We start from the raw sequence: 27,752 nt of genomic DNA, 5'->3' as shown, positions 1-27,752 counted from the left end.
GTCTCCTAGAGATGAACGTACTTTGGTGTGAAAAGTGCAAATCAATCCCAGAACAACAGCAAAGGACCTTGTGAAGATTCTGGAGGAAACAGGTACAAAATCATCTATATCCACAGTAAAACGAGTCCTATATCGACATAACCTTAAAGGCCGCTCAGCAAGGAAGAAGCCACTGCTCCAAAACCGCCATAAAAAAGCCAGACTACGGTGTGCAACTGCACATGGGGACAAAGATCGTACTTTTTGGAGAAATGTCCTCTGGTCTGATGAAACAAAAATAGAACTGTTTGCCCATAATGACCTTTGTTATATTTGGAGGAAAAAGGGGGAGGCTTGCAAGCCGAAGAACACCATCCCAACCGTGAAGCACGTGGGTGGCAGCATCGTGTTGTGAGGGTGCTTTGCTGCAGGAGGGACTGGTGCACTTCACAAAATAGATGGCATCATGAGGCAGGAAAATGATGTGGATATATTGAAGCAACATCTCAAGACATCAGTCAAGAAGTTAACGCTTGGTCGCAAATGGGTCTTCTAAATGGACAATGACCCAGAGCATACTTCCAAAGTTGTGGCAAAATGGCTTAAGGACAACAAATTCAAGGTATTAGAGTGGCCATCACAAAGCACTGACCTCATCCTATAGAATTTGAGGGGGGGGACGGGGGACGGGACTGAAAAAGCGTGTGCAAGAAAAGAGGCCTACAAACCTGACTCCGTTACACCAGCTCTGTCAGGAGGAATGGGCCAAAATTCACCCAACTTATTGTGGGAAGCTTGTGGTAGGCTACCCGAAATGTTTGACCCAAGTTAAACATTTTAAAGGCAATGCTACCAAATACTATGGCACTATGGTGTTGAACGCTGAGCTGTAGTAAACGAACAGCATTCTCACATAGGTGTTCCTCTTGTCCAGGTGGGAGAGGGCAGTGTGAAGTACAATACAGATAGCGTCTGGTGGGGCAGTATGCAAATTGGAGTGGATCCAGGGTGTCTGGGATGATGGTGTTGACGAGATAGTCATTTAGACAGGTTACCTTGGCGTTCTTGGGCACAGGGACCATGGTGGTCTACTTGAAACTGGGTCAGGGAGAGGTTGAAAATGTCAGTGAAGACACTTGCCAGCTGGTCAGCGCATGCTCTGAGTACACGTCCTGTTAATATATCTGAATGTTAACTTGTTTGTCCAGAAACCCAACACTGAGGTGCAGAGTTCTCTTCATCGACATGAAAGGCTATAAAACGTGATCCTTAATGGAATCAAATGGCCTAATTTACATACACTTTTTAACCCAGTTTCCCAGAATAGTGTGTGTGTGTGTGTGTGTGTGTGTGTGTGTGTGTGTGTGTGTGTGTGTGTGTGTGTGTGTGTGTGTGTGTGTGTGTGTGTGTGTGTGTGCTCGGTTTGAGGTCAAATGCGAGACCACAAACTTCCTGTGCACAATCACAAACAGTACAAGTATGATGCTTTAAAAACTTCAAATGCTGATGAACTGACACACGTCTAATCATATACTATATGAAGATGACATACACAGTCTACTGAAAATGATGCAGATGAACTGAGCTTTTCTTGAACTGAGTACATTTTCTAATAATATCTTGAAAGATTTTATTAGCTTTAGTTTAGCAGCTTCTCAGACTGCATCTGTTAACATTCTTATTTTCCAACTGAAACAATGTTGTGGCAATAACTGAGGATCTGTTCTAGATCTGGGACCATAAATACAACATGATGGTGATAACCAGACCAACCTCTTATCGGGAACATTTTATTGATATCAATAATCACGATAAGTTGCCTATACTACAGAAATGCGACATTTTAAATTAAATAAGTCTGCTACTATGGCTGATTGCTAACGGGCCAATTGATACAGTAGCTACAACATTCAAAGTAGTAGTAGTAGTAGTAGTAGTAGTAGTAGTAGTAGTAGTAGTAGTAGTAGTAGTAGTAGTCGTTTTTAGGGTCAAATAAAAATGTAACATTAATGTTAGAAACGTATCGTTCTATTTGTCGTTATAATTTTGTCAATATTCGTGATATGGATTTTTGTCCATATTGCCCAGCTCTATTCTCTTCACATTTATACTTATATTGAATAACTATACCATTCAATGTACGTATACATTTATTATCACAGTGCTACAAAAATACCTGAAACCAAAATGACTGCATATAATCACTTTCATCAGGCCAATAAAAAGCATTATAACGGCCTACCACCACTAGAGATCAATCAAAACATAACAGCAACGTCCGTCAAATGTAAGATCTAAGAGCCGGTCTCCCTCTACAGCAGGCTGTTGCCTCTTCAGGCTGGTCTAGTCACTCAGACCATTACTGCACCAGACATTACATAAAGGCCAAGTCTCTTCAACCTTGCTAATTCAATGTTCCCTGTCTTAACTGTCCCTGAGTGCTACTGCTGGGTCATCAACATCCTGCTACAGGAGAGGAGAGGAGAGGAGAGGAGAGGGTGTGTGTGTGTGTGTGTGTGTGTGTGTGTGTGTGTGTGTGTGTGTGTGTATGTGTGTATGTGTGTATGTGTGTGTGTGTGTGTCCTGCACCGCTCCCGCTACACCCCGGCCAGATTCCTAACATGTCCCGGCATTAATCAAGACATACCGCCCCATGCAATATTCACCTGATCTAAGTGTGGCGGGCCAGAGGTTGTTGGAGCTGGGTGTGTGAGTGATTAGATTTGGGAAGTTTTTTCCTCGCTCTCTTTTTTGCTGAGATGTGTACCTGTGAGAGTCCTGATGGGTCCAGTAGTTCTGGAGTACAGTAGATCTGGGTCTAGGGACTGGGGTTGGGGTTGGGGTATAAGGCTGGGGGCTGGTGTTAAGAGTTGGAGTAGGTTTGGTATTCAGAGCCTCACTACAAAACGTAGAATCATTTAGAAATGTAACTCTAATGGGGCTAGGGGTTAGGGTTAGGGGTTAGGGCTAAGGACTAGGGGTTAGGGCTAGAGCTGAGGCTAAAGTACATTTTCCCCCTGCTCCCCAGACATCCCTTGGCACCTTGGGCAAGAGGATGTCGTCCAAAAGTAAACACGGCGGGCCACACTAGAGTGTGCTGGGGAGGCTGGAGTCCAAAAGTAAACACGGCGGGCCACACTAGAGTGTGCTGGGGAGGCTGGAGTCCAAAAGTAAACACGGCGGGCCACACTAGAGTGTGCTGGGGAGGCTGGAGTCCTTAGACAAACTCCAGAGTGTGGTCAGAAAGCCTCTCAGAGCAGAAAATAAACATAATTTAGATTACTCTGGAAACACTTTCAGCCAATGGATTCACACCAGTCAGAGTAGCTAAAGTAAGATTTTACATAGAAATTTCAGTTAGAAAATGTCTACAAAGTCTAGCCTGTTCCTCATATTACTTTTTGATAGATTATGTTTAGACCATAATATACTTTAATAGTTAAATGACATCCTCTTATAAAAGTATCTGCACAGTCTTGTATGTGCTACATAAATACAGAATAATAGATAATATAACATAGTGCCATTATTAAATATTGCTTGTTTCTTTATGCAGTTTCTATTCTACTTCAACTCCTCTGACAACACAGAGAGGGAGGCAGTGAGAGTACCCCTGCCAGCTAAGCACTCTTCTCGCTTCTCTTCTCTTTGATGCAGCTGCAAAAGACAATTAGCCCCAGCATCATGCATATGTACGTGTTACAAGCAGCCCTCTAATTGGTCTGTCAACTTCTATTAGCACTCGCCCTCCTCTGCTCATCGCTCTCTGACTGTTTCTTTACTCTTCCTCAGTGTGTCTAGACTACCCTGCAGAGTTCAGTACTGACACCTCACCTGGAATGTGTTCATTAGGGCAAAACGTGTTGCAATGAAAAACGAGTTCAGGTAGTACCAGTACCTCCCCTTTCAACTCACTTCAAAACGTTTATTCCGTTTTGTACCTACTGAACATAACCCTAGCTCCAGCTCCATACAGCCTTTCATTCCCAGCTCTGTTAATAATGCCCCTGTTTGAGTCCCATTGTTAACCTGAATCACTGGGGCCAAGGCCCTCTTAACACAGCACCATGTACAGCCATCAACCAATTACATAACACACAATCACAAAGAGCTCTAAATGGCTACATTACAGACCCAGAGGCTAGTCGAGGAGTGCACTACACTGGTGGCTGACACATTGATGGCTGACACACTGGTGGCTGACACACTGGTGTCTGACACACTGGTGGCTGACACACTGGTGGCAGACACACTGGTGGCAGACACACTGGTGGCTGACACACTGGTGGCTGACACACTGATGGCAGACACACTGGTGGCTGACACACTGGTGGCTGACACACTGGTGGCTGACACACTGGTGGGTGACACACTGGTGGCTGACACACTGATGGCAGACACACTGGTGGCTGACACACTGGTGGCTGACACACTGGTGGCTGACACACTGGTGGCTGACACACTGGTGGGTGACACACTGATGGCTGACACACTGGTGGCTGACACACTGATGGCTGACACACTGATGGCTGACACACTGATGGCTGACACACTGATGGCTGACACACTGGTGGGGTGGTCATGAGGGCCATTTAAAGAGACTGTGTGCTCTGCTGCTGAGGAGGAGGAGGAAGAGAAGGCGGAGGGGGGAGGAGCTGGAGGAAGAGGAGGATGAAGACGTTCAACACAGAGCAGATAACCTGGGACTTGGTCTTTATTACTTGACAAAATACCAGCCTGTACAGTTTTCCCCCCTATCAGGCTTTACAGCCTCCAGCCGCAGCCATTACCCCGCCTACTCAGTAGCAGCAGAGTGACAGTGAACACAACAGTTACCTGCCTACTCAGTAGCAGCAGAGTGACAGTAATACAAATTGTATTAGTTAATGTGACGACTGTTGCTCATCGAATGATTACAAGTTTCTAATTGCGTGATCAATCAAGCAATTATTAACTCATTAACCTGGGGCACCATGGGAAAACTAGTTTTTATTGAGTTTCTATTTCCCAAATTAACTCAAAGAATATCAGAATATCGATTTTACAACAGCCACTAATTAAGAAGTTACCTCTACCAATCTCGTTCTGAACGTCGTATAGCCTGTGAATCTGCACGGACCCGGGTCTCACCAATGAGTTCGTACCACACCAATCATTGGTAGAACATTTAATTTACTAAAAAGCTCAAATGATGATATAAGATACATATAGGCAAAACACATGATAGGCTATTGATTAGAACATAGTATAACGGGCCAACACACTATGGCGTGTGTTACCCAAAATGGGGATTTCAAAGAGAGAGAGGAAAAAGAAAGTACACGAGAGAAATATACATTTGGGTGAACTTGTCTGTTATGCTTATTCTAGCTCTAGCCTTGCCCCAAACTGCCGCTCTTATGGGTCAGAATATAATGATGTAATTACGTGGGGATGATCTCCGAGGATTCTCTGAGTGGACCGTTCAGGGGACCGTTCAGCTGCTCGATGACGCACCTCTCCGGCGCACCTCTCTGATCGTCCTCCCGATGTCAGTGTCCTTTTTGCTTAGGAGTCTGTTCCCTCGCCCTTTTCTCTGGAAGGGGTCTTCTGAGGACAGACAGCTCTGTAGCTCGGAGCTCACTGCATAGGAATGAAACCTTTTAGATACCACGATTCACTGGGATTGGATGCTAAGGGGGTCCGGCTTGAATTCACCCGCTTAGACACAGCTACTCATCCGTAGCTTGGGTAGAAAAGGATTTCTTTGTCTTCAAACTTGTGTTGCGTTCTTGGTTCGATGACTTTTTAGAACTTGGCTGCAGCTGTGGTCACGTAGTCTTGTCTGTAAATTCTATACTCACAGGTTTTATACCCTTGGGTCAGAAGTGGGCGTAACCGCCTTTAGGGCAATTCTCTGGGCGTACCAAGTTAATGAGGCAAGGTCTAGATTTTACTCAAACCCAATTTTAGACAACTAACTTAACATTTCATCTTTACCAAAACATTCCCTTTGATTTGGACATTTTCCATACAACGTACAATGTATAAACATCGAACATATACTAGGAAAACTCTTCATGTTACAATGTTTTCGTAATAACGTCATCTATTAACCTTTAATAACTTTATTTCATGTTTAATGTTCTGAGGCTGGTTCTCCATAGTAACAGGACAAAGGAATGTGTCTGTGGCCTGAGATTTACCAGGGCGTGAGGGGTCATAAAACCCCCACATCTTCAGACCCCTAGATCTCTCCTCCTCTGTTGGGGTTGAGAGATAATCTGTAGGGTTGTGGTCTCCTGTAACCTGACTTGATCAGGACAGTCATGACACAGTGAACACAACAGTTACCTGCCTACTCAGTAGCAGCAGAGTGACAATGAACACAACAGTTACCTGCCTACTCAGTAGCAGCAGAGTGACAGTGAACACAACAGTTACCTGCCTACTCAGTGGCAGCAGAGTGACAGTGAACACAACAGTTACCTGCCTACTCAGTAGCAGCAGAGTGACAGTGAACACAACAGTTACCTGCCTACTCAGTAGCAGCAGAGTGACAGTGAACACAACAGTTACCTGCCTACTCAGTAGCAGCAGAGTGACAGTGAACACAACAGTTACCTGCCTACTCAGTAGCAGCAGAGTGACAGTGAACACAACAGTTACCTGCCTACTCAGTGGCAGCAGATGACAGTGAACACAACAGTAACCTGCCTACTCCGTAGCAGCAGAGTGACAGTGAACACAACAGTAACCTGCCTACTCAGTGGCAGCAGAGTGACAGTGAACACAACAGTAACCTGCCTACTTCGTAGCAGCAGAGTGACAGTGAACACAACCGTTAACTATGCTCCACTGAACAGTTCGCCCAGCATAATCTGATCCCCCTCCCAGCTGAGTGCTTCAGAACGTACAGAGATAGGCTACGCAACGTGGACCCAATCCTGCTCTCCTCACACAGACAGACAGACAGGGGTGTACAGGGTATACAGTTAAAGTCGGAAGTTTACATGCACTTAGGTTGGAGTCATTAAAACTCGTTTTTCAACCACTCCACAAATTTCTTGTTAACAAACCATACTTTTGGAAAGTCGGTTAGGACATCTACTTTGTGCATGACATAAGTAATTTTTCCAACAATTGTTAACAGACAGATTATTTTACTTATAATTCACTGTATCACAATTCCAGTGGGTCAGAAGTTTACATATTGTCACGCGGGACTAGGTGGGTGAGGAAGGAATCAGGCGCAGAGAGTTCCACTGGGAAAAAGTGCTCTTTAAATATGGCACAGAAAATGACAAGCCCAACAACACAGGGCGCGGACAGTAAATGACTACCCAAAACACAGGTACCAAGTCCAGTAAATAATATACACCTCTACCTAAACGCACACACGTAACACAAAGACAATCCCGCACAAAACAACGGTGGGTACACATACTTTAAATAAGGAAGCTCATTAAGCACATACAACAAGACACAGGTGAAACTAATAAGGCAAAACAAACAGACAAACGAAAAAGGGATCGGTGGTGGCTAGTAGGACGGCGATGACGACCGCCGAGCACCGCACGAACAGGCAGGGGAGCCAACTTCGGCGGAAGTCGTGACACATATATTAAGTTGACTGTGCCTTTAAATATCTTGGAAAATGATGTCATGGCTTTAGAAGCTACTGATAGGATAATTAACAACATTTGAGTCCATTGGAGGTGTACCTGCGGATGGATTTCAAGGCCTACCTTCAAACTCAATGCCTCTTTGCTTGACATCATGGGAAAATCAAAAGAAATCAGCCAAGACCTCAGAAAACAAATTGTAGACCTTCACAAGTCTGGTTCATCCTTGGGAGCAATTTCCAAATGCCTGAAGGTACCAAGTTCATCTGTACAAACAATAGTACGCAAGTATAAATACCATGGGACCACACAGCCGCCATACCGCTCAGGAAGGAGACACGTTCTGTCTCCTAGAGATGAACGTACTTTGGTGCGAAAAATGCAAATCAATTCCAGAACAACAGCAAAGGACCTTGTTAAGATGCTGGAGGAAACAGGTACAAAAGTATTTATATCCACTGTAAAACGAGTCCTATATCGACATAACCTGAAAGGCCACTCAGCAAGGAAGAAGCCACTGCTCCAAAACCACCATAAAAAAGCCAGACTACGGTTTGCAACTGCACTTGGTGACAAAGATTGTACTTTTTGGAGAAATGTCCTCTGGTCTGATGAAACAAAAATAGAACTGTTTGGCCAAAATGACCATTGTTATGGTTGGAGGAAAAACAGGGAGGCTTGCATCCCAACCGTGAAGCACGGGGGTGGCAGCATCATGTTGTGGGGTGCTTTGCTGCAGAAGGAACTGGTACACTTCACAAAATAAATGGTGTCATGAGGATGGAAAATTACGTGGATATATTGAAGCAACATCTCAAGACATCAGTCAAGAAGATAAAGCTTGGTCACAAATGGGTCTTCCAAATGGACAATGACCACAAGCATACTTCCAAAGTTGTGGCAATGTGGCTTAAGGGCAACAAAGTCAAGGTATTGGAGTGGCCATCACAAAGCCCTGACCTCAATCCTACAGACAATTTGTGGAAAAAACTGAAAAAGTGTGTGCGAGCAAGGAGGACTACAATCCTGACTCAGTTACACCATCTCTGTCAGAAGGAATGGGCCAAAATTCACCCAACTTATTGTGGGACGCTTGTGGAAGGCTACCTGAAACGTTTGACCCAAGTTAAACCATTTAAAGGCAATGCTACCAAATTCTAATTGAGTGTATGCAAACTTCTGACCCACTGGGAATGTTATGAAAGAAATAAAAGCTGAAATAAATCATTCTCTCTACAATTATTCTGACATTTCACATTCTTAAAATGAAGTGGTGATCCCAACTGACCTAAGACAGGGAATTTTTACTAGGATTAAATGTCAGGAATTGTGAAAAACTGAGTTTAAATGTATTTGACTAAGGTGTATGTAAACTTCCGACTTCAACTGTACATGAAACAGCCTGATACACACACAGGTTCATAGACTGATAGTGTGGCTCTGGGTCAGTCCTGACGTCCAAAGGGTTTGTAGTGGCAATAATGCAACTGTTCAGAACAGGGTTTGAAACCAAAATTATTTTCCAATTGTTTGGTTCTGAACAGAACCATTATTTTTTTCCATTCCACTGTTTCAACCAGCAAAATAAAGTTCTTAACCGGTTCGAACCCCAAAAAAGTACCGGTTTATACCGGTTCCTTTCTGTTCCTTTTTAAACCCCCCTTAAATTACTTCACCAATCATGCAGTGCGGATAGAGCAACTTGCTATGTAGCGGGCAAGCGATGTCTCAGTGAGTTGTTTACATTCGTAATGGAAAGACAAGTGTAGTGCGCAAGATGCAACTGAAATTTATTGGGTGGGGAGAGAGTGGCTTGAAACGCTGGGCATGTTGTGATGACATGCATTATCTAAAATTAGCCCCACAGAATTATACCTACAGAGGAGCGGCTTCTATGGAGGGACTTTGAATGTCTTTGAACTAGCTAGTTAGCTAACAAGTTTATGTGTGAACCAGAATTAAAAACACATCTTACCTTTTTGTAGTTAATAAATCCTATGGGAAATGTGATAACTATAGTACCCCTAACTAGCAATGAAAAGTGAATCCATTGCTATCAAATAAAAAAAATCTCTATCCTTATCTTCTGAATCCTGCTTGTAAACATCAGGAGGCTACTGCTATGCTTCGGCTGGGTGGGGCAGGTAGCCTACAGCACACACACTGGCAAAGATTTTCAGCTGGCAGGCAGACAAGATGATCCTGATTGACAGGGGGAGGGCTTTGCATAGGCACTTTGTTATGTTTTTTGTTGGACTGAACAGTATAGATCATTTTAGATCCCGGTTCTGATTCTGTTCCTTGAAAAATGTAGTTATTTTCCGGTTTTCAGTTCTGTTCCCTGAACCGGTTTTAACCCCTGATTTAGACATTACCATAAAACATTAGTGAGATAGTGTTACCCACTCAGAGGGCCAGAGAACAACACTAATAAGATGCTAAGCCAAGTGGCAGGCTGGGAGAGAAGAGGATGATGATGTGTGTGTACGGCTGGGCAGTCGGCAGGGCTGTTCTTTCACTACAGTCAGCATTTTCTTGTGTGTTTTCATAACCAGTTGTGAGGTTATTGAAGATCACAACACCCTTAGTTGTCTCAATTCATCATCAAATCAAATCAAATTGTATTGGTCACATACACATTGTTAGCAGATGTTAATGCGAGTTTAGCAAAAATGCTTGTGCTTCTAGTTCGGACATCGCAGTAATATCTAACAAGTAATCTAACAAATTCACAACAACTACATTATACACACATACGTAAGGGATGAATAAGAATATGTTGTGACGACCCTCCCACTCTGTCTGCCAAATTCTTTCTCTTTGCTCTTGTTTTCCTAAATAGGATGTTGGTGGGCGGAGCCGGGAGGGTCGTCAGTGAAATGGGACACACCTGGGCTCGGGTGTGTCCCAGGATAAATGCACCTCTTCCCCATTCATTGAGTGTCAGGACCCAGTTGCACAGGGCGGGGTTGAGACCCAGGGTCTCGAGCTTAATGACGAGTTTGGAGGGTACTATGGTATTAAATGCTGCGCTGTAGTCAATGAACAGCATTCTTACATAGGTATTCCTCTTGTCCAGATGGGATAGGGCAGTGTGATGGCGATTGCATCGTCAGTGGACCTATTGGGGCGGTAAGTAAATTAGAGTGGGTCTTGGGTATCAGGTAGGGTGGAGGTGATATGCTCCTTAACTAGTCTCTCAAAGCACTTCATGATGACAGAAGTGAGTGCAACAGGGCGATAGTCATTTAGTTCAGTTACCTTAGCTTTCTTGGGAACAGGAACAATGGTAGCCATCTTGAAGCATGTGGGGACAACAGACTGGGATAGGGATTGATTGAATATGTCCATAAACACACCAGCCAGCTGGTCGGCGCATGCTCTGAGGATGCAGGAAAGGATGCCGTCTGGTCCGGCAGCCTTGCGAGGGTTAACATGCTTAAATGTTTTACTCACGTTAGCCACGGGGAAGGAGAGCCCACAGGCTTTAGTAGCGGGCCGTGTCAGTGGCACTGTATTGTCCTCAAAGCAAGCAAAGTTGTTTAATTTGTCTGGGAGCAAGACGTCGATGTCATGTCAAGGATTTTATCAAACAACTGTGATGTTGTCTCGCTTTAGTTAGAGGGAGCTACAAAACAACACAGTGGGGACAGAAGGGACATCTCTTCACTGACTGACGTGAGGGCGAGTCAGGCAAAACTGGAGGAGAGAGGAGAAAGGACACAAGGTCCTACAGTAATTGATGCAGTCGAGTAACAGTCTTAGCTAAGTACACACCTTCTAATATTCGGCTGGTTCAGTGAGGGGGAAATAAAAAGCACACGGGCCAAACGCTGACATCAAACCCAGTTAATATCTCACATACAGACATGATAGTTAGAGCCTTACTCTAAGCACACATCCCAAATTGCTGAGCCCTGGGCCCAGTTCATAAGATATTTCGTAAGCGCAATTCCTCAACAATTTCTTAAGATTTAATGATTTTCTTACGAACTCCTCAAATATCTTCTTACGTTTCTTCTTAAGATTAAGATGTGTGTGTTGCTAGGCAACCGATTTAGCTAACATGTAAGCACATTTCCAACTGAGATTGCTGTTCTAAAACATGTTATTGGGTTTAAAATAAATACTGAAACTTTCAGAGTGAATTAGTGAATTAAACATGTTCAATTGCTTTCATGAGCTTTTTCTTTCATGAGCTTTTTCTCTAAACCCTGAGGGTTTAATAACAATCTCGGAATTTAAGAAGATTTCTAAGAACTTTATTTTGAAGATTCTAATTTCTTCTTAACTTTAAGGAGAAACATAAGAACTATCACAAGATCATTTCCAATAACCTTTTTGAGGAATAGCAATTTTCTTAACTTTCTTCTTAAGTCTATCGTTAAGGGAAACATGGCAGTTAAGAAGACATATATTCTTAAGAAAGCCGTGTGAATCCGGCCCCTGGTCAAAAGTAGTGTACTATAAAGGGAATAGGGTGCCATTTGGAAAAATGTTCCTCTTTTGACCCCAGGGTGTTACTGTGAAAAATCTGTTGACTGTATTTGACCCTTCTACATCAAGCAGAAAGCTCTCTATTCAAGTTCCTTTAATAAGCAGCATTATCAGAGGGACTTTGAAGGCTTTTATAATGACCCTCTCACCTTCATATCAAAGCAGCTATACGGAAAACGACCCACACGCACACGTACATAAACACTTTTATATCCAGATGGCTGCTTTGTTGAGGCTTCCTTCTCCACTACAATTACCACAGTATGAAAGAAGTGCGTGTGTGTACGTATGCGTGTTCGCAGCTGCACGCGCATGTGTGTGTCCGTGTGTGAGTGCCTGCATATGCGTGTGTGTGCGTGTTATCAGGGAGGAAAGAACTAAGTTACCAGTGGGGAGAAGCGAGGATGACAAACAGCCACATGGCCTATAATATCGTCAGTTTACACTGGTGCCGAGGACATATTCAGTTGGAAATAAAACACAAAGGCTCTCATCAAACCCCATTCCCATCTGGGTCACCTTGTTTTATAAGCACTGGATTCCACAGGTGCTTTGGAGCTGCAATGGGAGAGCCCGATAACCAAATCAAATCAAATTGTATTTGTCACATGCTTTGTAAAACAACAGGTGTAGACTAACATTGAAATGCTTACGCAGAGACAAAATCCTTAAATAATAGAATAATAATAACACAAAGAATAAATACACAATGAGAAACAACAACTTGACTACATACATGGGGTACCCGTACTGAGTGGATGTGCAGAGGTAAGAGGTAATTGAGGTAGATGCAGTATGTACAGTTGAAGTCGGAAGTTTACATACATCTTAGCCAAATACATTTTAACTTAGTTTTTCCTGACATTTAATCCTAGTAAAAATTCACTGTCTCAGGCCAGTTAGGATCACCTCTTTATTTTAAGAATGTGAAATGTCATAATAATAGTAGAGAGAATGATTTATTTCAGCTTTTATTTCTTTCATCACATTCCCAGTGGGTTAGAAGTTTACATACACTCAATTAGTATTTGGTAGCGTTGCCTTGAAATGGTTTAACTTGGGTCAAACATTTCGGGTTGACTTCCACAAGCTTCCCACAATAAGTTGGGTGAATGTTGGCCCATTCCTCCTGACAGAGCTGGTGTAACTGAGTCAGGATTGTAGGTTTCTTTGCTCGGACAAGCTTTTTCAGTTCTGCCCACATATTTTCTATCGGATGAGGTCAGTGCTTTGCGATGGCCACTCCAATACCTTGACTTTGTTGTCCTTAAGCCATTTTGCCACAACTTTGGAAGTATGCTTGCGGTCATTGTCCATTTGGAAGACCCATTTACGACCCAGCTTTAACTTCTTCACTGATGTCTTGAGATGTTGCTTCAATATTTCCACATAATTTTCCTTCTCATGACGCCATCTATTTTGTGAAGTGCACCAGTCCCTCCTGCAGCAAAGCACCCCCACAACATGATGCTGCCACTCCCGTGCTTCACGGTTGGGATGGTGTTCTTGAGCTTGCAAGCCTCCCCTTTTTACTCCAAACATTATGACCAAACAGATCTATTTTTGTTTCATCAGACCAAAGGACATTTCTCCAAAAAGTACGATCTTTGTCCCCATGTGCAGTTGCAAACTGTAGTCTGGCTTTTTTATGGCGGTTTTGGAGCAGTGGCTTCTTCCTTGCTGAGCGGCCTTTCAGGATATGTCGTTATAGGACTCGGTTTACTGTGGATATAGATACTTTTGTACCTGTTTTCTCCAGCATCTTCACAAGGTCCTTTGCTGTTGTTCTGGAATTGATTTGCACTTTTCGCACCAAAGTACGTTCATCTCTAGGAGACAGTCTCCTTCCTGAGCGGTATGGCGGCTGTGTGTTTATACTTGCATACTATTGTTTGTACAGATGAACGTGGTCTACAATTTATTTTCGGAGGCCTTTGCTGATTTGTTTTGATTTTCCCATGATGCCAAGCAAAGAGGTCGGCCTTGAAATACATCCACAGGTACACCTCCGATGGACTCAAATTATGTCAATTATTATGCCTATCAGAAGCTTCTAAAGCCATGACATCTTTTTCTGGAATTTCCCAAGCTGTTTAAAGGCACAGTCAATTTAGTGTATGTAAACTTCTGACCCACTGGAATTGTGATACAGTAAATTATAAGTGAAATTATCTGTCTGTAAACAATTGTTGGAAAAATTTCTTATGTCATGCACAAAGTAGATGTCCTAACCGACTTGCCAAAACTATAGTTTGTTAACAAGAAATGTGTGGAGTGGTTGAAAAACAAGTTTTAATGACTCCAACCTAAGTGTATGTAAACTTCCGACTTCAACTGTACATATAGGTAGGGGTAAAGTGACTAGAATAGATAGATAATAAACGGTAGCAGACGCATATGTGATGAGTGTAAGCAGGTCAATGCAGATAGCACAACTAGAGGAGAAAGAAGAGTGGGGGAGGAGGGGAGGGAGGGGAGGGAGGGAGTTAGGGAGGGAGGGAGGGGGAGATGGGTAGGTAGGTGTGGGGAGGGAGGGAGATAGGTAGGTAAGGACAGAGGAAGATGGGGATTTATTAGGATCCCCATTAGCCGACGCCAATGGCAACAGCCAATGGCAACAGCTAGTTTTACTGGAGTCTGACATATAACAGACAAAAAACTTTACAATTTACATACATTTAAAAACATGAAAATGTAGTGTATGTGTGTGTGTGTGTGTGGATCTATCAGTTAGACATACATGTCAGTACATTCACACAAGTAGGTCACATGGTGGAGAGGCATTGTGAGAGAGAGCAGCAAACTGTTAATACATAGACGTGGTAGGAATATATCTCCCTGTGCCAAACTCTGACTCAAATGGCCTAGCAGTACAAGCTGCCCTCGTGCCATCAGTACTGGCATCATTCAGTCTGGGGAGGGAGGAACTTCCAACACAGAGAGTGAATCATTGCCCAGCGCTGCCCCGGTACATACAGAAAGAGAAACAACACTAACAGGACCACAATAGAATAATAAGCCTTCAGAATATGCATTCAAATGATCAAATCAACTGATGAATCAACCGCAAAAGACCAACAGCACACAGCACTCAGGTCTCCCTTGTAAAAGATGCCTTCTGACCTCAATGGGACTTACTGAATAAATAAAACAGACCTGTTTGTTCTTCTTGGAGTAGGTTTTCTTCAGCAGTCTGTCATTCATCCTCTCCTGCTCTCTCTGGGCATGGTTGATGAAGCCGTTCTCCAGGGCGTCTAGGGACAGGGGCATGACGTTCTCCTCCTCCTCCTCCTTCTGTCTCTTCACCACAGTCTCCTGCTGCTGTTTCTCCTCTCTCCACCTCTCCTTCTCTTTCTTCTTCTCCTCTCTCCACCTTGCCTTCTCCTTCTTCTTATCCTCCTGAGACTTCAGGGCCCCAGTCTTCTTCTAGAAGAGGAGAAAATAAATAGAAAGGAGAAAAGAGAGAGAAAACAAAAGAGGAGAAAAGAGAGAAAAAAAGAGGAGAAAAAAGAGGAGAAAAGCAGGATATTAGTGTCAGGATAAATATGATGTGGGGGTTGATGTTGGGGAACAGCCAAGTGCACAGTAGCCATGTTGGATTATTCAAAGCAGAACGACTATGTACAAAAACAGTCAGTCGTAGACTGTCAAGACATGTTTAATCCAGTCAACAGAAGCACAATACCTTCCAGAAGTCCCTAATCATATTAAGGGTTTGTCTTTAATAAGCTTATGATGAAAGGAAAATGTTCTTGACTATACAGTAAATACAACAGTAATATATAGTAGAGTCTGGTGCATATTGTACAATCTGGTTTGGCTTAATCACAGTGATAGCTACTGTCAGAGCCATACATTTAGATCAAAATATAAAATATATGGCACTGGCTACTGTTACATCATGACCAGGCTACTTTCTCCTTCTGGTTGTCTGCTTGACTAAACTCTGGCTAATCTATAACCATATTATTTATTGAACCTTTACTTAATCAGGAAAGAGCTTTGAGGTTAGCAACCTCTTCTGCGAGGGCGGCCTGCAAATAACCAGGGGATAACGTTGCAGCCAGAAAACTGATAACTATGGCTACAGTTACATCATGGCATAGCTATTGGTAAACAAACAAAGTCTTCGAAGCGATGACGAAGGCTGTGAGGCTGATATGTGAAGTGAATAATTCACAGAAGAGGGTAGGGGAAAGACTGTTAGACTGGCGTTGGAGACACACCACTGCTTGAAGCCACACACAGGGCCCTGCACAGGGCTGTTAGTTCACAGAGCAACATCTGTTCTCTGCTGCATGGCTCTACTGGCTACATTACAGACACCCCTACTGTGATGAGTAGTGAAGTGAGGGAAAGAGAGAGAGAGCGAGAGAGAGAGAGAGAGAGAGAGAGAGAGCGCGCAACTTCATCTGAATAGTAAAATAATTGGCTCTGGGGGCACAGCAGATGGCTATCACATTAGCGCTAACACAACAACACTGATACATTTACAAAGGTGCATAAGCAAAGCCTTCCGTATATACTGACATCCAGGCCCTGAAAGGGGCTCTTCACCTCCTCTAAGGCAGCAAATGAATGTCTCATGAGACCAGAGAGACAGCCAAACCGGGCTACTTGTCATGACATTCATTACCCTGACAGCCACATTTGAAATGCTTTGCCATGACAAAGCGAGACAAACTGACAACAAAGGACATGAAAATTGCTACCAGGACCTTCTTAAGAAAAAAAAGCTTCTTAAGAAAAACAAGAAGTTCATAAGATAGTTCATCTTATGAACTTCTTATTTTTTTTCTTAATAAGTTTAATTTTACTTAATAATTGTTTTGTGAATCTGGGCCCTGATGTGCAATTCCTCAACAATATCTTAAGATTTTATGATTTTTTTACGAACTTGTCAAATATCTTACAAATCTTCCAGGCAATTGTTTCAGCTAGCTCTCTAGCTAGCAATGGCAATCATGTTAGCATTTTCTTACTGAGATTACTGTATCAAAACATTTTCTTGGGTTTAAAATAATCAATACTGAAACTTTCAGATGATGTTGGTGAGTGAATTAAACATGTTCAATTGCTTTCATGAGCTTTTTCTCTCACTACCCCGAGGTGAAGACAAGACTTTAGTTATCTTAGAATTATTTTCAAGAATCAAATGTATTCTTAACTTTTTGCTTAAGGAGAAACATAAGAAATCAAATTTACAATAACCTTTTTGAGGAATAGCAACTTTCCTTAACTTTCTTCTTGAGTCTATAGTTCAGGAAAAAATGGCAGTTAAGAAGAAATTTCTTCTTAAGAAGGTTTTGGGAATCTAGGCCCAGAGGCCGTATTCATAAAACATTACTTACGAAAAAACATAAGAAGTTTCTTAAGGGAAAAAATAAGAAGTTCAGAAGATAGTTCGTAAGTGCAATTCCTCAAAATGTTCTTAGGAATTCATAGTTTTCTTAGGAACTTCGTAAATATATTTCCTAAGAACTTCGTAAATATATTCTTATGTGGCATTGACATTAGTGATGTGCTTGAAACCAATAAATAAGCCTATGTGACAGAGATGATAGGATTTGTCCCACTATAATAAAGTGTTTCCATTTGATTACATTTATTTATCTGCTTTATGTCTCAAGATGGGGTTTATTTGTTGGCTTGTGAACCCTTTATGCACAAAAACAAACTTAATTTTTTCACATTTCACACATCAAGTCGGATGCTAAGAAGAAGGGAGCTGAGAGAATATTCATGTGGAACTTTACTTAACTTTCTATTTAAGTCTATAGTTAGGAGAAAATGGCAGTTAACTTCCCTTTTGGATAAATAGCGTGTCAAATTTCAACTTCCTGCTACTCACGCCAGGAATATAAGATATGCATATTATTAGTAGATTTGGATAGAAAACACTCTGATATGCATATTATTAGTAGATTTGGATAGAAAACACTCTGACGTTTCTAAAACTGTTTGAATCATGTCTGTGAGTATAACAGAACTTATGTAGCAGGCAAAACCCAGAGGACTAACCGTTCATAATTTTTGTTTTTTGGTCTCTGTCTGTTTACTGGGTTCTCATTGGCAAATGATATTTCTTAGGAACCTGTTTTCAGTTCCTACCGCTTCCACTGGATGTCACCAGTTTTTGGAATTTGGTTGAGGTTATTCATTTGTGCAATGAAGAAGTAGGCCATCTAGGAACTTGGGTAACACTGTTGAGAGTGCGCAAGACGTGAAAAGTAGCGTTGGTTTGTTCTCTTCCTGTATTGAACACAGATAGACCCGTCTACAATTTGATCGATTATTAACATTTAAAAATACCTAAAGTTGTATTACAAAAGTAGTTTGAAATATTTGGGCAAAGTTAATAGGCAACTTTTGAAATATTTTGTAGTGATGTTACGTTTTTGGGAAGCTGTTTTTTTCTGGATCAAACGCATCAAATAAATGGACATTTGGATATATATGGACGGAATTAATCGAACAAAAGGACCAATTGTGATGTTTATGGGACATATTGGAGTGCCAACAAAAGAAGCTGGTCAAAGGTAATGCATGTTTTATATTTTTGTGCGTTTTGTGTAGCGCCTGCAGGGTTGAAATATGATACCCACTTTGTTTACTATTGTGCTATCATCAGATAATAGCTTCTTATGCTTTTGCCGAAAGGGATTTAAAAAATCTGACATGTTGGCTGGATTCACGAGTGTAGCTTTAATTGAGTATCTTACATGTGTGATTTAATGAAAGTTTGATTTTTATATCATTTTTGAATTTGCCGCGCTGCATTTTCCCTGTTTTTTGCCCAAGTGGGACGCAACCGTCCCCTATACCATAAGAAGTTTTGTGAATCCGGCCCCAGGTGTTTTCCCTCTTTAAGTGGTCTGAACCTTCACACGCCACCCATCAATATTCATAATCTGAAAGAGGAGATTGGCAATTTAAAGTCATTCAATTTGCATGCGAGACCCCACCTCCGGGGTTATTATTAATATAGGCATGTCTAGTAAACACACTTGGTGGTTGAGCTATGGGATCAATTAGAATTACACTCACAGAACTGTGGAATCTCATTGATATTCTGTCTTGTGGTCCTGATTTGTGTGTGTTTGTGTGTGCGTCCAACATTCTAACGTTCACACTGTAACGCCCATGATTGCCTACTGTAAATAATTTCTGCTTGGAAGACTCAACCAGCTTCCAACCTGGGAAACATACACATGCAGGTGCACACGCACGCACGCACGCACGCACGCACGCACGCACACGCACACACACACACACACACACACACACACACACACACACACACACACACACACACACACAGGGAGAGGGAATGGACTGGAATGGGAAATGGCTCTGCTAGTCTGCACATACAGGCACAGTAACCGGAGAGACCGCTAGACTTTCCTGACCCTGGCGTGTTGCCGTGGCAACAGCATGTGGGGAGAGCGAGCTTTGTTGCCTTTCCAGATTGCACTAGGAGGGAGAGAAAGGGAGGGTGAGAGGGGGAGGGGTAAGGGAGGGTGGGAAAGGCCTGTATAAAACCCCCACAGTTGTCCCAGGCAGGCAGCTAGAGTATGGTAAACAGCCTGCGTCTGATCATGGAGCAGGGGCATGCCCTGGGTTGTGGAAGCACACTGCAGACAGGCCCCCATCAGGAGGGTAGTACAGCTAGTCAGCATCCTCTACCCCTGGTCTGGTTGTTTCCTGGGGTGCTTTTCACAGGACATGCATAAACCAAGAGGCACCTGACCGAGAGCGGGAAAGTTCTCAAACGAAGTCCTCAGCCTCTGTGAGACAGCGAATGAGAGAGACAGAGAGAGAGTAAAAGAGCAAGAGAGAAGCAGAATACCTGACCACTGTGACTGATCCAAACTTAAGGAAAGCTTTGACTATGTACAGACTCAGTGAGCATAGCCTAGCATATTGAGAAAGGCCGCCGTAGGCAGACATGGCTCTCAAGAGAAGACAGGCTATGTGCACACTGTCCACAAAATTAGGTGGAAACTGAGCTGCACTTCCTAACCTCCTGCCCAATGTATGACCATATTAGAGACACATATTTCCCTCAGATTACACAGATCAACAAATAATTTGAAAACAAACCCAATTTGGATAAACTCCCATATCTACTGGGTGAAATTCCACAGTGTGCCATCACAGCAGCAAGATTTGTGACCTGTTGCCACAAGAAAAGGGCAACCAGTGAAGAACAAACACCAGTGTAAATACAACCCATATTTATGCTTATTTATTTTCCCTTGTGTACTTTAACCATTTGTACATTGTTACAACACTGTATATATATATATATATATATATATATATATATATATATATATATATATATATATATATAATATGACATTTGTAACATCTTTATTTTTTGAATCTTCTGTATGTGTAATGTTTACTCTTAATTTTGATTGTTTATTTCACTTTGTATATTATCTACCTCACTTGCTTTGGCAATGTTAACACATGTTTCCCATGCCAATAAAGCTCCTTGAATTGAATTGAGTAGGAGATAGAAAGTCAGAGAGAAAGAGAGCAAAGGGAGAGGTAGCAAGAGAGAGAAAGAGAAAAGAGAGAGAGAGAGAATGAATAGGTAGCAAGAGCGCAAGAGAGGGGGCCGCCTGCCTGTGGTTTCTAATGCACATCATCACATTTCACTGGCACTTCTCTCTCCACCCGCAGTAATTATTTAGGAGACACAAAGAGCTCAGCTGGGGATCACTTCTTCTACATTAGAGGCAACAGAGGTTACAGGGGCATTTTTAAACAATGAGATACACTATGCCACCCATGGTGTGCTGACTTACATAACCACACTACTTAGACAACAGTTATCCTGCAGTTGTTTCTAATGGAGAATTGTATTGTATTGTATTGTATTCTATTGTAGAATGATGTAACCTGTTTCTGCTGTTTGTGTTTCAGTCATCTATTGTTAAACATGTTCATTGTGTTTTAATGAATCCCTTGGGAGGGAGTCTGTGAGCTTGAATACATGATCAAAGCTCTGACGGTTTATTGAAGTAAATCCATAATTTCTCTCAATGGCAATGTCTATAAACAGACTATAAAAAAACATCATAGCACTGATCAAAATTGTGTGTGTGTGTGTGTGTGTGTGTGTGTAGGCAGGGAGTCCTTCTCTCATAACCCACTGAGAGTAAACTATGGACTACTTCTGTGTGGTCCCAATGGTTTTCCCTGTCACAACTCAATGATAGCACCACATCTCTGTGCCACATTCATACGGTTGGGTAACTTCTCTCCACTACAGCAGAGCTGCTTCTCACTACACTGATGGAACTGGGGCTCCCAGACCCCCACAGGGGCCCCACCTGCAAAAGTACACCACACACACTCCTGCCACACACAAATATAAAGCAACACACACTAACTCCTGTCACACACCCACACACAGAAACAGACATGGGTTATTCTATAAATAATGGGGCAAATGTGTGACATTGGGATCAACAAAAATTATTTTTATGCAGTTCCACATGTGTACTCAGAGGAATAAAAGTAAATATATGAAAAATTGTCCCATACCTCCAGCTATACAACAACATAGGTCTAGGACTATACATCCTTTAAGCAGGATTTATACAGACATTGGCATGTCAAATTCAACGACTTTCAGGGACTTTTTCAAGCACTTAATTGAAATTTTCAAAGGACCTTAATGTTATACAATTGTATAATTTATATAATTGTACATATAGGGCCAAATATAGACCCCTCCCCCCCAAAAAAGACATGCAAAAAGTGTCTTCACCAGCGTAACATAGGTGACAGTAAAATATTCTTGATATTCCTTGCAAACACCTTTTCTCGAGCACTTGGGCTGTTGTTGCATTGCATGCGCTATCACAACAGCTGTTCGTCACTTGACAATCATTCATAAAATTCCTTCCTGGATGAGATGATGATGTGTCAAAATATCATAGCGTAACAAAACAGCTGGACATTACCTGCGCATCCAACAAGTATTATGCATAATTATTGAAGAATGTTTTACAGTATCAATTTATGTTTTTAAGTATCAAGGTAAGGTGACTCATTCAGTTAGAAGCATTTGATTTTGCAATCGCATAAATCATTTGGGATTTGTGTGCCCATGAAAACTGTTTTCACCCCGTAACATAAGAAGACACGAAACGTTACCTACTTACACTGCATTTCTGAGATCTCTATACAAAAAACTGTCCGATACCTAGATCCAGGATTCTTACAGGGTTTAAGTTCAATCTAATTTAACTGATTATTGCTTACTATATGATACACTACATTACCAAAACTATTTGGACACCTGCTTGTCAAACATCTCATTCCAAAACCATGGGCATTAATATGGAGTTGGTTCCCCCTTTGCTGCTATAACAGCCTCCACTCTTCTGGGAAGGCTTTCCACTAGATGTTGGAACATTGCTGCGGAGAGTTGCTTCCATTCAGCCACAAGAGCATTAGTGAGGTCAGGTAATGATGTTGGGCGATTAGGCCTGGCTCACAGTTGGCTCACAATTCTTCCCAAAGGTGTTCAATGGGGTTGAGGTCAGGGTTCTGTGCAGGCCAGTCAAGTTCTTCCACACTGATCTCGACACACCATTTCTGTATGGACCTCGCTTTGTGCACGGGGGCATTGTCATGCTGAAACAGGAAAAAGCCTTCCCCAAACTGTTGTCACAAAGTTAGAAGCACAGAATCGTCTAGAATGTCATGGTATGCTGTAGCGTTATGACTTCCCTTCACTGGAACTAATGGGCCTAAACCAAACCCATGAAAAACAGCCCCAGACCATTATTCCTCCTCCACCAAACGTTACAGTTGGCACTATGCATTAGGGTAGTTAGTGTTATCCTGGCATCAGCCAAATCTAGATTCGTCCGTCTGACTGCCAGATGGTGAACTTTGATTCATCACTCCAGAGAACGCATTTCCACTGCTCTAGAGTCCAATGGTGGCAAGCTTTATACCATTCCAGCTGATGATTGGCGTTGCGCATGGTGATCTTAGGCTTGTGTGCGGCTGCTCGAACATGGAAACCCATTTCATGAAGCTCGCAATGAACAGTTGCTCCAGAGGCAGTTTGGAACTTGGTAGTGAGTGTTGCAACCAAAGACAGACAATTTTTACGCGCTACACTCTTCAGTACTCGGCCGTCTAGTTCTGTGAGCTTGTGATGCGCTACCGCTTCGCAATAACAGCAGGGCAGAAATTTAGCATTCTATGATGGTACCACGTTGAAAGTCACTGAGCTCTTCAGCAACGCCATTCTACTGACAATGTTTGTCTATGGAGATGTTATACCTGTCAGCATTGGGTGTGGCTGAAATAGCCATATACACTAATTTGAAGGGGTGTCCACAAAGTTTTGTATATATATTGTATAACAAGAACTTGCACAACCATAAATACAAAGACAGAAAAGTAATGTTTTATGTCACACAGTTTTGGACAAATCTGTCAAGAAACCAACCATGATAAAAATGAAACTGGTGAAGTCTGTTGAATATAGCTAGGATTCCCCCCCCCCCCCCCCGCTTATGTCGTAATGTAATGTCTGAATATTATCAATGACTTATCAACAGCTGTAGCAAGTTGTCCAGTGGAGGAAATCCTCACTGGTACACTAGTTTATCGAAAGAAACACAAATGAGACTTGTTTCAGTAAACTAGGCGTATGTCGCGCGTCACCACTTCACAGGAGAGGCATTTGAACCTTTTGGGCAGAAATGCTTTCTGGAACATGTGAACTATCATGTGCCTTAATTAATAAACCAATTAGGCACATTCATGCAGTCTTGATACAACATTTTGAACAGATATACAATAGTTCATTGGATTAGTCTAAAACTTTGCACATGCACTGCTGCCATATATTGGCCAAAATCTAAATTGCGCCTGGGCTGGAATTTCTTTCTCTTTCTTTCTCTCTCTCAGAGGACCTGAGCCCTAGGACCATGCCTCAGGACTACCTGGCATGATGGCTCCTTGCTGTCCCAAGTCCACCTGGCCGTGCTGCTGCTCCAGTTCAACTGCTCTGCCTGCAGCTATGGAACCCTGACCTTTTCACCGGACTTGCTACATGTCCCAGACCTGCTGTTTTCAACTCTCTAGAGACAGCAGGAGCGGTAGAGATACTCTGAATGATCGGCTATGAAAAGCCAACTGTGCTGACCTGTTGCACCCTCGACAACCACTGTGATTATTATTATTATTATTTGACCCTGCTGGTCATCTATGAACATTTGAACATCTTGGCCATGTTCTGTTATAATCTCCACCTGGCACAGTCAGAAGAGGACTGGCTACCCCTCATAGCCTGGTTCTTCTCTAGGTTTCTTCCTAGGTTCTGGCCTTTCTAGAGAGTTTTTCCTAGCCACCGTGCTTCTACACCTGCATTGCTTGCTGTTTGGGGTTTTAGGCTTGGTTTCTGTACAGCATTTTGTGACATCAGCTGATGTAAAAAGGGCTTTATAAATACATTTGATTGATTGAATAATACATTATGGCCTTTCTCTTGCATTTCAAAGATGACGGTACAACAAAACAAAATAACATGTTTTTTTGTATTATCTTTGATCATATCTAATGTGTTATATTCTCTTACATTAATTTAACATTCCACAAACTTCAAAGTGTTTCCTTTCAAATGGTATCAAGAATATACATATCCTTGCTTCAGGTCCTGAGCTACAGGCAGTCAGATTTGGGTGTCATTTTAGGCGAAAATTGAAAAAAAGTGTTGGATCCTTAAGAGTTAATCACAAACTTGTATGCCATCTGTAAATATGAATAACATTGTTAAATTATGAGGCTAGTTGGTTTAACCACGGAAAAAGACAGAAACCTTCCTGCTAGCCATGATTGGCTCAGATAATGGATGGGCTGAACATGCCGAGAAATGAGTTTGGATTGGTCTGCCACGTAGCATCCTTTATTCTGTAACAAAGGACTGCTCAGTATGTGTAGATAATCCTTTCTAACATGGCTTTTTTTTAAGATATCACGAATAACTGCAAAAGTGTTACACTCCACTTTCGGGAGGAATCAGTGGAATGCCAGTGGAAGAGTATGATAGCTAATGAAAATTACAGGCCTCTCTCATCTTTTTAAGTTGGAGAACTTGCACAATTGGTGGCTGACTAAATACTTTTTTGCCCCACTGTATATCCTAATGTTAGCTAGCTATCTAACATCGAACCTAGTTGGTTAGCTAGCTGTAGATTCATGCAAGGTAATAAAGTTATGAGTTGGGATTATGGTTCATTGTTTAGCTAACTAGCTAGCTACATGTCTGAACAAAACACTCCACTATGCAAGTATCCTGTGCATGTGACAAATAAACTTACAGTGCCTTGCAAAAGTATTCACCCCTTGGCGTTTTTCCTATTTTGTTGCATTACAACATGTAATTTAAATGGATTTTATTTGGATTGTAATGTAATGTAATGGACACACACCAAATAGTCCAAATTGGTGAAGTAATTAAAAAAAAAGGAAAAAAAGGAAACGTGGTGAGTGCATACAGTTGAAGTCGGAGGTTTACATACACATAGGTTGGAGTCATTCAAACTTGTTTTTCAACCACTCCACAAATTTCTTGTTAACTTCTTATGGCTGGAGGCAGTATTGAGTAGCTTGGATGAATAAGGTGCCCAGAGTAAACGGCCTGCTCATCAGTCCCAGTTGCTAATATATGCATATTATTAGTATATTCGGATAGAATACACTCTGACGTTTCTAAAACTGTTTGAATGATGTCTGTGAGTATAACAGAACTCATATGGCAGGCAAAAACCTAAGAGAAAATCCAACCAGGAAGTGGGAAATCTGAGGTTGGTCGATTTTCAAATCATTCCCTATTGAAGATACAGTGGGATATTGGTCATGTTGCACTTCCTAAGGCTTCCACTAGATGTCAACCGTCTTTAGAAAATTGTTTGAGGCTTATACTGTAAAGGAGGGGCTCATAATGGCTCTTTGAGTCATTGGTCTGGCAGAGTGCCACAGGCTCGTGACGCTCATTCATGTGAGAGGTAGTTCCCGTTCCATTGCTTTTCTGAAGACAAAGGAATTCTCCGGTTGGAACATTATTGAAGTTTTATGTTAAAAACATCCTAAAGATGAATTCTATACATCGTTTGCCATGTTTCTACAGACTGTAACGGAACTTTTTAACATTTCATCTGCTCCTAGTGAACGCGCTTCGTGACTTTGGATTTGGTTACAAAACCGCTAACAAAAGTAGCTATTTGGACATAAATGCTGGACATTATCGAACAAATCAAACATTTATTGTGGAACTGGAATTCCTGGGAGTGGATTCTGATGAAGATCATCAAAGGTAAGTGAATATTTATAATGTTATTTCTGACTTCTGTTGACTGCACAATAAGGCTTTTTGGCTTGTTGGGTCTCTGAGCGCCGTACTCAGATTATTGCATGGTTTGCTTTTCCTGTAAAGCTTTTTTGAAATCTGACACAAGCGGTTGCATTAAGGAGAAGTTTATCTATATTTCCATGTATAACACTTGTATTTTCATCAACATTTATAATGAGTATTTCTGTAAATTGATGTGGCTCTCTGCAAAATCACTGGATGTTTTTGGAACTACTGAACATAACGCGACAAAGTATACTGAGATTTTTTTATATAAATATCAACTTTATCAAACAAAACATACATGTATTGTGTAACATGAAGTCCTATGAGTGTTATCTGATGAAGCTCATCAAAGGTTAGTGATTAATTCTATCACTATTTCAGATTTTTGTGACTCCACTCTTGGCTGGGAAAATGGCTGTGTTTTTCTGTGACTTGGCTCTGACCTAACATAATCGTTTGTGGTGCTTTCGCTGTAAAGCCTATTTGAAATCGGACACTGTTATGGGATTAACAACAAGATTACCTTTAAAATGGTATAAAATACTTGTATGTTTGAGAAATTTTAATTATGAGATTTCTGTTGTTTTGAATTTGGCGCCTTGCACTTTCACTGGCTGTTGTCATATCGATCCCGTTAACGGGATCTCAGCCCTAAATAGTTCTTAACAAACTATAGTTTTAGCAAGTCGGTTAGAACATCTACTTTGTGCATGAAACAAGTATTTTTCCAACAATTGTTTACAGACAGATTATTTCACTAAAATGCAATAATGCACTGTATCACCATTCAAGTGGGTCAGAAGTTTACATACACTAAATTGACTGTGCCTTTAAACAGCTTGGAAAATTCCAGAAAATGACGTCATGGCTTTAGAATCTTCTGATTGGCTAATTGACATAATTTGAGTCAATTGGAGGTGTACCTGTGGATCTATTTCAAGGCCTACCTTCAAACTCAGTGCCTCATTGCTTGACATCATGGGAAAATAAAAACAAAATCAAAACAAACAAATATACCTCCACAAGTCTGGTTCATCTGTGGCAGCAATTTCCAAATGCCTGAAGGTACCACGTTCATCTGTACAAACAATAGTACACAAGTATAAACACCATGGGACCATGCAGTCGTTATACCGCTCAGGAAGGAGACACGTTCTGTCTCCTAGAGATGAATGTACTTTAGTGCGAAAAGTGCAAATCAATCCCAGCCACAGCAAAGGACCTTGTGAAGATGCTGGAGGAAACAGGTACAAAAGCATCTATATCCACAG

At 41.8% G+C, this 27,752-nt stretch overlaps 1 protein-coding gene across 15 annotated transcripts in view; it reads right to left on the bottom strand.

Moving 5' to 3' along the window:
- fbrsl1 (fibrosin-like 1) overlaps positions 1-27,752 on the bottom strand; it is a 447,606-nt gene that overhangs the window by 320,206 nt on the left and 99,648 nt on the right. For all 15 annotated transcript variants that reach the window (XM_090190951.1, XM_090190956.1, XM_021621864.3 and 12 more), the window contains exon 2: positions 15,237-15,506. In XM_090190951.1, the coding sequence (XP_090047077.1) occupies positions 15,237-15,506 (270 nt within the window). The remainder of the gene's footprint in view (positions 1-15,236; positions 15,507-27,752) is intronic.

This window comes from Oncorhynchus mykiss, chromosome 11 (genome assembly GCF_057628025.1).
Source record: "Oncorhynchus mykiss isolate SJ-2025 chromosome 11, ASM5762802v1, whole genome shotgun sequence".
NCBI lineage: Eukaryota > Metazoa > Chordata > Actinopteri > Salmoniformes > Salmonidae > Oncorhynchus > Oncorhynchus mykiss.
This window is presented reverse-complemented; position numbering and strand designations above follow the sequence as displayed.